Here is a 12,551-nt window from a genome sequence, read left to right as displayed (position 1 = left end):
TAATAAATAAATTAGTTTGTTATAAACAATTGTTTATAAATTAATAAATTGACTGTAAACAATTGTTTATAAAATTAATTAGTTTACAAATAATTGTTTATATTCTTAATTCGTTTTAATAAAAATTAATTAATATTAGAAACTAATTGTAAACAAATTGTTCATATACATTTGTTTATAAACAAATTAGTTGTTTAAAAATTTTTTCGAAATAAACTGTTTATAAACAAATTAATTGTTTAAAAATATTTTTTGTAACAAATTTTTTTTTATAAACAATTAATTTCATTAAAAAAAATTATTTATAATAATTGTTTGTAAACAAATTAATTGTTTGTACTTATTTTTTTTGTAACAAATTTTTTTTATGAACAATATTGTTAAAACAATTTTAATTAAAAAAAAACAATAAATAGTTTTTAAATAGAAAAAAAATCTGAAATAGATTGTTTATAAAATCAATTTGTTAGAAACTTTTTAATTATTTAAAAAAAATTTTCTTATGTTGATACGATTTATTATTTATAATTTGACATTAATTATTAATTATAAATTAATAAGACAAATAGATGCTAAATTTTTGAATATTTTCTGTCTTTATTTTATTTAAAAAAAAAAAAATAATAGTAAATTATTGCAAAAAAAATCGGTAATGAAAAAATAATTAGAAAAAAACATGTAAAAATAAAAGTTTTTGAATTTTTTTTTCTTGAAAAAATAATTTGCATGTTTGAATATGAAAATTAAGAATTATTCATCCGAACAGTTTTATAACTTTGTAGTTATTGTTTTTTGTTTATTTTTTTTTTTTTTTATATTGAAAGCAAGATAAAAAAAAAAGTGGCACGAAAACAAATGCATGTGCTTTTGCATTGCAACTTAAATAAAATAAAATATGTTGAAATATTTCTAACACAATTTTGGAAATTATTATTATTATTATTATTATTGTTATTATTATGATTCAAAATTGAAATTAAATTAATTTTTGAATAATTAAATTAATTATAAATAATTTTTTTTTATTTTCAATTAATTTAAATAAATAAATTTTGATTTAAATTAATTTATGAATAAAATTATTTATTATTAACTTAAGAATTTTTTTGTTTTTTGAAATTTTTTTCTTTGTAGCTGGAAATTTTTGTTTTTCATTTTTGACAGTCGATTTTTTTTAGGATTTATTTATAAATTTCCAATTTTATAAAATGAAAATTATTTTGAAAAATTATTTAATAAGAAAAATTTTTTTGAGTAAAAATAATAAATATTTTTTACTTTTTTTTGCCCTTTAAATATTTAAAAATATATATGCGAATAAAAAAAAATTATTTTTTGATTGAAAAAAGAAAAAACGAAAAAAAAAATTGGATTTAGAATTTTTTTTTTGTTTTTAAGAAATAAAAAAAGCTGTTTTCGTAGTTTTAGCTCCATTTTCCAGGAATTAGATTTAGATCTTTCTAGTTTTCTTCCCAAGTATCTCTCTATTTTAATGTTTCATTATTTAGAGCTTATTTTTGGCAAAATTAAAAAGTTATTTATCCACTACTATATAAGGCCCAACGAGTTTTGCCCGGAAAAATTGAATTTTTTTGCGAGTGACAAAACAAAAAAAAAAAAAAAAATTCTAACATTAATGAAAAATTTTTTTTTCTATACTGGATTAAAATTATTTACTACAGTTCTAAAACTATTTATTAATTTTTTTTTTAAATTTTAATATTAAAAAATTGTATCTATCTAAATTATTTTTGCTTAAATTTTAATATACAAATTGTATTTAAATTTTTTTTTAATTTTAATATTAAAATTGTATTGAAAAAATTTCTTCTTGTAGTTACGGTTTTTTTTTTTAAAAAAAAAAAAAAATTTGCATTTTAAAGTAGAAAAGAAGTTGTATTTTTTAGAAAAATGTAAATTAAAATTATTTTTACTAAAAAATGTTTAACAATTTTTTTTTTTTAATTTTTAGTATTGCGATATATATATATATATATATTTTTTTTTTGTAGATTTAATTAAAGTAATTTTGTACTTTTTAATTGGTAGTTAATTTTGCAATTAATGTAAAAAAATTTTTTAAAAAATTTAGTATTTTGGTTGAATTTTTCAGAATATGAAATCGACATTTTTTTTTTGGTGTAGGATATGAAAATGTATTTATTTAAATGTGTATTTAAAGTATATATATAATATTTTCTCATTAGAAAAATGTAGAAAGTAGTTTCTCGTAGGGCCTTCTTCATCTATCAAGTAAAAAAAAAATTAAATTATTCGGCATCGTCGTCATTTGCAGATTTATTGTGGATGCAGTAGTTGGATTTTGAATTATTGTCATTGATCCTCCATTTCTTCATCAAATAATAATATTTGTCTCAAAAAAAAAAAAAAAAAAAAAAAAAAAAATGAAAAATTTAATCTCTTTTCTTATTTGTAATAATTGATTTCTTCACTGAAAAATTATTTTAAGGAGGAAAAATTTACGAAAAGGTGACAAAGAATTACTTTTTTTTCACTTGTACAACTATTTTTTAATCATTTATTTTTAAAAAAATTTATTTCTTCTTTTTTGTATTTTTACTCTTTTTTTTCTTTTATATTTCTTCTGTATTTCTTCAATTTTTATTTTTTCTGTTATATTGTATCTCTTTTTTTATTTTTAAATTTTTTTTTATTTTTTTTGTACTTCTTCTTTTGTTTCACTGTATTTTTTCGGTTTTACTTTTTCTACTTTTGTTTCTTTGTACTTCTTCTTTTCTATTTTTTTTTCTAAAATTTATTCTTTACTTTTTCTGTATGTTTTTGTTTCTTCCTTTTCTTCTTTGTTTTTGTATTTCTTCTATTTATTTTTGTATTTCTTCTTTCGTTTCTCGCATTTCTTCTTTCAGTTTTGTATTTCTTCTTTTATTTTTGTATTTCTTCTTTCGTTTCTCGTATTTCTTCTTTTATTTTTGCATTTCTTCTTTTATTTTTTGTATTTCTTCTTTTATTTTTGTATTTCTTCTTTTATTTTTGTATTTCTTCTTTTATTTTTGTATTTCTTCTTTAGTTTCTCGCATTTCTTCTTTTATTTTTGTATTTCTTCTTTCGTTTCTCGCATTTCTTCTTTTATTTCTGTATTTCTTCTTTAGTTTCTCGCATTTCTTCTTTTATTTTTGTATTTCTTCTTTTATTTGTGTATTTCTTCTTTTATTTGTGCATTTCTTCTTTTATTTTTGTATTTCTTCTTTAGTTTCTCGCATTTCTTCTTTTATTTTTGTATTTCTTCTTTCGTTTCTCGCATTTCTTCTTTTATTTCTGTATTTCTTCTTTAGTTTCTCGCATTTCTTCTTTTATTTTTGTATTTCTTCTTTTATTTGTGTATTTCTTCTTTTATTTTTGTATTTCTTCTTTAGTTTCTCGCATTTCTTCTTTTATTTTTGTATTTCTTCTTTCGTTTCTCGCATTTCTTCTTTTATTTTTGTATTTCTTCTTTCGTTTCTCGCATTTCTTCTTTTATTTTTGTATTTCTTCTTTCGTTTCTCGTATTTCTTCTTTTATTTCTGTATTTCTTCTTTAGTTTCTCGCATTTCTTATTTTAGTTTTTTTATTTCTTATTTTATTTTTGTATTTCTTCTTTTCTTCTTTGTATTTCTTTTGTTTTTCATCTTTGTATTTCTTTTGTTGTTCTTCTTCGTATTTCTTCTTTTATTTTGTATTTATTTTTTTTTTGTTTTTTTAAATTTCTTCTGTTTCGTTTCTTTTTTTTTCTTTTGCTTTCCGGAATTTTTTGTTTTTCATTTCTACTTTTGTTTTTCTTCATTTCTTCTTTCAAATTTTTAATTTTTCTTCTTTTCTTCTCATTCCCTTTTTTATTTATTTATCAAAAAAAAAAAAGTTTTTTCTTTTCGATTAACTTACAAAAAAAAAAAATATCTCCTTTTTCACCTTTTTTTCAAAACAAGTGAAGAAATCGTAGCTTATGAAATTTTCTGATAAAAAAAAACGGTACGTCAGATCATCATATACAAATTCTTTGCATGCAAAGTATTTACAAAAAAAAAAAAAGTATTTTGTTATATATGCGAATGAAAAAAAAAACTGGCTATACGTATGACTGGAAAATTAAAAAAATTAGAATGTTCTCTGATCATTTGAAGGAAAAAAATTCAAGCAACACTTCCTCCATTATGTGTGCTTTCGCAAAAAAAAAAAAAAAAAAAAAAATTTTGTGTTTTTTTTTTTTTTTTGGTTAGGAAGATATTTCTTTCTTCTTTTTTCTCAAGGTCTCTCGCGTCCCTAATGGCCAGTTTACTAATGCCTACCAGGAAAGTCTGAGGAAGGTACGTCATGGGTTCTAATCTTCTCTCTCTCTCTCACTCTCTCTTTGTTTCTCTCTCTCTCGTGTTTTGTTAGTATTTCAGGAAATAAAAAAAAAGAAACCAATTTTTTCTAATTAAAAAAAATTAATTTCTTCGTTCTTACAAATCTTTCCAGCAAGTAAATATTTCTAAATATATAATTATTTTTTTCCTAAATAAAAAAAAAATTAATTTAGAATTTTTGTAGCAATTTAAAAAATAGCAAAAATAAAATTAAAAAATTATTCTTTTAGCTACATATATAATTTTTTCCAAAAAAAAAATTTTGAGATATTTCAAAAAAAAAAAAAATTGCATGCAAAATAATCTCTCAGTTTTTTTTGTCTCGTGTAACTTTTCTGTTGAAAAAAAAAAAAAAAAAATTATAACGCACGAGAACAAATTAAACAAACACGAAAACTCATTTCTACAAAAATATTTTTCTCAACGAGAGAGCGCTGTGGTAAAAACTTTTTTTTTTTTACTAAAAATCAAACTTTTGCTCATTTAGAATTTAAGGCCATTTTTTTTTCCTAATAAAAAAAAAATCTCGTCAGCAAAAAATAGGCAAAAAAAAATTTTTTTTTTTTACAAACTTCATCAGTAAATTAAAAAAAAAAAATATTGCGAAAATATTTTTTTTTTTTTTGGAAAAAAAGAAAGAAAAGAAAAAAAAAATTTTTTTTTTTTTTTTCTTATTTTGCAGGCAAGTCTCAGTTTACCGGGTTCACCATTCAATATAAGACGTGGTAGTCGTGGTAGTCATCAATTTACAATACGCAATGGTCGTCGTTTTGTTGGACCATCAGGTGGTGATCGAAAACCCCTTGTATTGTCAACGTATTTGGATGCACAAGAGCATTTACCCTATGCCGATGATTCAAATGCCGTTACGCCAATGTCCGAAGAAAATGGCGCAATTGTTGTGCCAATGTATTATGCAAATTTGGGTTCACGTCATTCGTCATATACGTCACACGCTTCAAAATTATCATATACGTCACATTGCGATTTACTCGGTGGTATTGGAAATATTGGCAAACCAATGACAAAAGAGAGTAAATTGAGAAGTAGATCAGCGAGGCAGGCATCAATCAATGGAAATGCAGCGGAAAATATTCACAAACATCATTATCATAGTACGGTAAGTTGATTTTTTTTATATTAAAAAAATTTTTTATGATAAATGATTCGGACTAAATTCGAAAAAAAGAGATTTAATTGGATATGATTTCTGCATTAACCGACTGTTGGCGAAGTAGGAATTTTGATTACCGACTATTGATATTGTAGAAATCTGCATTACCGACTGTTGGTAAAGTAGAAATTTGTATTACCGACTACGTTGACAAAGTAGGATTCTTCATTACTGACTGTTGGCGAAGTAGCAATCTTGATTACCGACTGTTGATATTGTAGAATCGAACATTAACGACTGCTGGTAAATTTAAAATCTACATTACCGACTGTTGTTGAAGTAGAAGCCCGCAATATCGACTGCTGGAAAAGTGGATGCCTACATTACCGACTGTTGATAAAGTAGAAGCCCGCAATATCGACTGCTGGAAAAGTGTATGCCTACATTACCGACTGTTGATAAAGTAGACGCCTGCATTATCGACTGTTGGTAAAGAAGACGCCTACATGACCGACTGTTGTTAAAGTAGAAGTCTGTTTTACCGACTGTTGGTAAAGTAGAAATCACTATTACCAACTGCGATAATGTAGTAGCCTCAATTACCAATGGTCGAAACAGTAGAGTCCTGCTTTGACGATAGTTAATATAGTACGGGGTAATAATATTCGATTTTTAAATTTTTTGAGATAATCGTTTTGAAATACCACCAAAGTCTTAATTTATATGGCCGACAGTTGATATTGTAAAGATCTGAATGAACAGCAGTCGGTATTGTAGAGATACACACACACATTACCGACTGTTGATAGTGTAGAAACCTGCATTACCGTTCGTTGATATCGCTGATTTATTACCAACAATCGGTAATGTCGAGGTAATTATCTACTGTTGGTAAAGTAGAAAACCTTTATATTGACTGTGACATTGTAGTAGTTTCAATTAACGACGTAGGGTTCTTCACTGTCGATTGTTGGTTAATATCAAAGAAACCTATATTATCGATCGTCGATGTAGAAGATTCCTGTATTATCGACACCCCGCAATGCAGATATATACATTACCTACTGTTGGCAAAGTAGAAATCTTTATTACCGACTGTGATATTGTAGTATCATTAATTACCGACTGTCGATAATGTAAAATCCTGCATTACCGACTGTTTATATTTTCAAAAAAAAAATTTTAATTTTCTAATTATTCAGGATGGAGAAACGGAAGATTCGCTCATTAAATTGAAACATGACAATCCATTTATCGATTCTTCACATCAACAAGCGGTGGTAGATATGAAAGGTTAGTTATTTTTTTTTCGAAAAAAAAGAATATTTTAAATAAAATATATTTTTGAATAACAAAAAATTGAATAATATTTAATTGTTTTTTTTTCTTTATTCTAGATGCAATGGCGTTAAACGATATAACCGAACAAGCTGCTGGTCGGCATAGTAGGTCATCGGAACAAGCAGGTAATGTGTCGCTTTTAATTTACAAAAAATCAAATATTTTTCTTTTTCTTTAAAATGTTGTAAATTTTTACATTAAAAAAAAAAAAATATTTTCATTTAATTTTTGCAACGGACAAAATATATTTCTTTTTTTTTTTACAAATAATATTTTTAAAAAATATCGATGTAAATTTTGTACTATTTTGTACATAGTTTTTTTTTTTTTAAATTAGAAGTTCGTATTTTTATTCATCACTTTTTATGAGTGCTATATATATATATGTACATTTAAGGATTGTCAGTGATTCATAATTTTTTTTTTCCCATCATCTTCAAAATTAATTTCTATTAATCACATTTAATTTAACATTTTGTGGTAAAAAAAAATAAATTTTTTTCCAAAAGTACCACAAGAGGTTAAAAATTATAAAGAAAGAAATGTTGGTTTTTTTTTCTCATTATCTCATCAGTCTTTTGCATCAGGCTGCTTTTTTCACTTACAAATGTACAGAACTTGTTTTCTTCTTTTCACAAAAAAAAAAAAAATTCACTTCGGAAAAAGTGACTGTTACGTTTATATTTCGTTACTGTTATGCAACTAATATTGTCTTTTTGTTATGTTACGTTACTTTTAAGTAACTAATGTTACGTTTCCGTAATGTTACTGTTATGTAACGGATGTTACATTTCTGTTACGTAACTGTTGCGTGACTAATGTTACCTTGATGTTACGTTACTCTTTAGTAACAGATGTTACTTAAAAGTTACGTTACTATTAAGTAACTAATGTTACCTTTATTTTACGTAACTGTTTGGTAACAGATATTACTTATAAGTAACATTATTGTTATGTAACGGATGTTACATTTCTGTCACGTAACTGTTACGTGACTAATGTTACCTTAATGTTTCGTTACTCTTAAGTAACGGATGTTACTTAAAAGTTACGTTACTGTTAAGTAACAGATGTTACCTTTCTGATACGTTACACTTACGTAACTAATAACATTATTAAAATAAATTTTTAATTATAATAACAATTAATATATAATAATTCATTATATAATAATATAAATAAAATATAAATTACAATATAACAAAATTATATAATTTTTATATTCAATTATATATAAAATATATTATTATAAATATACATAACAATGACAATATAAATTATAAATTTTAAAAAAAATATTTTTAAAGAGACTTACATTATATTTTTTTATTCAAAAAAAAAAAGAAAAATAAAAACTTTATTTTTACACGGAGAGTGCATTAGTTGAAAAATTTTTAATGACAAGGTATGAAATTAAAATTTTCTTATTAGAATTTTTTTTTTTGAATTTTCCATATAGAAATTTTTGAATTAAATTTTTTTTCTTTTTTCATTTATTGAGAATATATTTAATTGCTCTTCTTTAAAGCGAATCGAGAAAAGTGCCTATCAATATTTGTTCCTCAGATTAAAAAAAAAAAAAAAAAAAAAAAAAAAAATGTGAGTGTCTGTTTAAATTTTTGGGGAAATAGAGTTTTTGTGCAAATAATGCAAGCAAAAAAAACATAAATGTTTAAAAAAATTGGTTCTTTTATCTTCTCCACTGTGTTTAATCAAATTTTTTACACTCCAGTCAAATTATTATTATTATTATTATTATTATTAGTCTTTGCACTTTCTTAGTTCGCACATTGCACTATAAATTGACACAGCTTCACTTATTTATTAAATATTTTTAAAAAATAATTTTTAATTAAATATAAAATAATATTTAAAAAAAAAATTTATAATTGAAATTACAGTAAAAAAAATTTTCAATTTATATTATAATATAAATATATTTATTTTATAATATATATCTATTTTTATATAAATTCTAAAATAAAAATAATTTTTTTTATCAAATTTTCTTTTATTAGAAATCATAAAATTGCTTTTTTTTATTTGCGCTTCTGTCATTTCACCAATCACATGCCAGTAATATTGTATTGTAGGGCATTTTTTTGTCAATCGCATTTTATTTATTCGTTTATTTTTTTTTTTTTTTTTGCTTCATTTTGTAGTGTAGAAAGTAGAGTAGTCATAGTTGGTTTTTTTAATCTTTAGCATTAAGAGTAAAATTAAATATAGGAAAGAGTTGTATTAAAAAAAAAAAACAAAAAAAGAAAGAGAGAAATTATTTTAAAAAGCACGGCCTTTGTAGATTAATTTTCATTGTTAATAACACAAAATATTTAAAAATGAAGCTTGCAATTTTAATATTTACAAAAATAAATTCAATTTAAAAAAAAATGATCCAGACTAGCGTGGAAAAAAGATATTTAATTATATTAGATTTCTGCATTACCGATAGTTGGTATGGTAGGGATCTGACTTGACATCAGTCGGTATTGTAGTTATCGCACTTATCGACCGTCGATAATGTAGAGCTCTGTATATCCTACTTTCTATAACGTTGAAATCTGTAATATCTATTGTGATATTGTTGTAGACTATATTACCGATCGTCGATAATGTAGAGTCCTGCATTACCAACTGTTAAATAGTAGAAATATACATTGCCGACCGTTGATGTATTACCGACAACAGGCAAGCAGAGTTATACATTATCTACTGTTGATAGCGTAGAAATCTATATTACCGACTGTTGACGAATTAGGAATCTTGATTGCCGACTGTTGATGAAGTAGGAGCCTGTATTATCGACTATGGGTAAAGTAGAAATCTATATTACCGACTGTGGGTAAAATAGAAATCTATATTACCGACTGTGGGTAAAAAAGAAATCTATATTACCGACTGTGATATTGTAGTAGTCTTAATTACCGACTGTCGATAAAGTAAATTTTAAAAAAATATAATTTTTTTAAATTGAAAATGATCCTAGTCTGGATCTATATTTTTACAACTAGTTAGCTTAGTAGTAAATTCAATTAATTTTATGAAAGTCACAAGAAAATAAATAATTATCAATGAGAGCTTATTTTTTTTACATAATACAAAAATAAAAATATAGCTTAATGTTAGATTTTCCAATTTACCGCTTAATTTTTTTTTTTTCTAATTTCTAATATTTAATAGAAGGCCGATAGCACTAATATTGACCCTTTTTGCTCCTTTTTGCACTCGAGATGAGCCAAATTTCAAAAAAAAAAAAAATATAAAAAAACTTTTTTTATGGCTCATTTTGTTGCACCTGCCTTTTTTTTGACTAGATAAATGTAAAAAAGTATCATTCCCTCCCTTAAACAAAAAAATAATTTATTTTGATCTACAACTTTAAACAAGTAGAAAAAAAAAAATTATAAAAAACAAAAAAAAATTATAAAAAACAAAAAAAAATTATAAAAAACAAAAAAAAATTTTTAGAAAAGAATAAAAAAATAATTAGAAAATAATAAAAAAATAATACAAAAATGAAATTGCAGAAATAAAATTTTTTGAATATAAAAAAAAAGTTGTAGAACAAAAAAAATTTAAGAAACAAAAAAAAAAAATTTTTTAAAAACAAATTAATATTTCAAAATTTCTCTATATTTATATAGAACAAAAACAAACAAAAAAAAAACTCTTTCCCCAAAAAAGAGTGGTGGATAATACAAAATTTACTAACATTTGGTATAGTGTCGATATATTACTTTCCCACAGACGAAGATGATGAGGGAATTACATTTAAGGAAAAGGCATTAGAATACTTTTTACGAAGCATCGATGTTTTTTGCGTTTGGAACTGTTGTCCCATGTGGGTCAAGATACAAGACTTCATTGCCCTTTTGGTGTTCGATCCATTTGTTGAGCTTTTCATCACACTTTGCATTGTCGTTAATACATTATTCATGGCATTGGATCATCACGATATGGACAGTAAAATGGAAAAAATCCTTAAATCCGGAAATTATGTAAGTTTTTTTTTTAGAAAATAAAAAAAAAAAAAATTTTTTTCGATTTAGAAATTTAGAAAAAAAAAATTATAATTGTTTATTATTTTCAAAAAAAAAAAATAGTTCTTCACTGCAACGTTTGGCATTGAAGCGACAATGAAATTGGTAGCAATGAGTCCAAAGTTTTACTTTCAAGAAGGATGGAACATTTTCGATTTCATTATAGTGGCCTTATCCCTGCTGGAATTGGGACTCGAGGGAGTTCAGGGATTATCGGTCCTTCGTTCATTTAGATTGGTAAATTTTCTTATTATTCTAATTTTTTTCAAATTATTGAATTTTTTTTTTTTGAAATATTTCATTTTTTTTATTTTAATTACCAACTGTCGGTATGATATTAACCTAAATTACCAACAGTAATAAGGTAGAAAACTGAATTATCGACCGTTGGTAAGTTGAGAATCTAAATTATCGACTGTTGGTTAAGCAGACACAAAAATTACCAACTGTCGATAAAGTAGGTATTTGTATTACCTACGGCTCGAAAAGTAGTTATTTTTTTTACCGACTGTTGGTAAAGTAGATACACAAATTACCAATTGTTGATAAAGTAGATACTTGTATTACGTACGGCTGGAAAAATAGTTATTTTTTTTACCGACTGTTGGTAAAGTAGATACTTATATTACCGACTAATAGTATCACAGAGATGTGTATTACCGACTGCAAGTATAAAAATTATTGACATACATTACCGACTGTTGGTAATATAGATAACTGTATTACCGACTACTGATCTAAAAAGCAGATTGAATTACCTACTGTCAGTATAGAAAGTATTTAATTGTACATACAATTACCGACTGTTTCTATTGTAGAGGTATACATTACTATTCGTCGGTACAGTAGAAACCTACATTACCAACTGTCGGTACAGTAGAAACCTACATTACCAACTGTCGATATAGTAAAGATCTAGATTTCCAACTGTCGATACAGTCGAAATCTACATTACCAACTGTCGGTATAGTAGATCTCAACTATACCAACTGTCGATAAAGTAAGGATCCACTTTATTAACGGTCGACATAGTAGAGATCTTTATTACCAACTGTCGGTAAAGTAGAAATCCACTTTATCGACTATCGTTGTATTAGAAAAAAACTGTATTATCAACATATGTTTATCATTTTTCAAAAAAAAAAAATGAATTTTTTTCACATTTAAAAAATATTTCACTGTAATTTGTTTTCTACTTTCTTTTTTGTTTACAGTTGAGAGTATTTAAATTAGCAAAATCGTGGCCAACATTGAATTTATTGATATCAATTATGGGCCGTACAGTTGGTGCATTGGGTAATTTGACATTTGTCTTGTGTATTATTATCTTTATATTTGCCGTAATGGGCATGCAATTATTTGGTAAAAATTACACGGACCAAGTACATTTATTTCCTGATGGTGAATTACCACGTTGGAATTTCACTGATTTTATGCATTCATTTATGATTGTATTTCGTGTATTATGCGGAGAATGGATTGAATCAATGTGGGATTGTATGCTGGTTGGTGATGTCTCATGTATTCCATTCTTTTTGGCAACTGTCGTCATTGGAAATTTAGTCGTACGTATAAAAAAACTATGTAGTTAAAAAAAATTAATTATTTTTTTCCATAATTATTTTTTGGTGTTTTTTTTTTTTTTAAATTAAGTACCACTTTATTCCATTGTTTTGTAATTTACTGAAATCA

General features: G+C 24.3%; 1 protein-coding gene across 21 annotated transcripts in view; it reads left to right on the top strand.

Moving 5' to 3' along the window:
* LOC127290650 (sodium channel protein para) overlaps window positions 1-12,551 on the top strand; it is a 76,502-nt gene that overhangs the window by 37,295 nt on the left and 26,656 nt on the right. For 7 of the 21 annotated variants that reach the window (XM_051319380.1, XM_051319377.1, XM_051319375.1 and 4 more), the window contains 6 exons: window positions 5,047-5,484; window positions 6,681-6,771; window positions 6,876-6,944; window positions 10,543-10,817; window positions 10,923-11,096; window positions 12,074-12,424. In XM_051319380.1, coding sequence (XP_051175337.1) covers window positions 5,047-5,484; window positions 6,681-6,771; window positions 6,876-6,944; window positions 10,543-10,817; window positions 10,923-11,096; window positions 12,074-12,424 — 1,398 coding nt within the window. Of the gene's footprint in view, window positions 1-4,265; window positions 4,323-5,046; window positions 5,485-6,680; window positions 6,772-6,875; window positions 6,945-10,542; window positions 10,818-10,922; window positions 11,097-12,073; window positions 12,425-12,551 lie in introns of all 21 variants that reach the window. The other 14 variants (XM_051319381.1, XM_051319364.1, XM_051319363.1 and 11 more) reach the window with 3 other exon arrangements.

The sequence above is a fragment of the Leptopilina boulardi genome, unplaced genomic scaffold (genome assembly GCF_019393585.1).
Source record: "Leptopilina boulardi isolate dan_hultmark-lab unplaced genomic scaffold, ZJU_Lbou_2.1 LbouV2_78, whole genome shotgun sequence".
NCBI classification, from domain to species: Eukaryota; Metazoa; Arthropoda; class Insecta; order Hymenoptera; family Figitidae; genus Leptopilina; species Leptopilina boulardi.
Note: the sequence above shows the minus strand (reverse complement) of the source record. Positions and strands in the feature narration are given on the sequence as shown.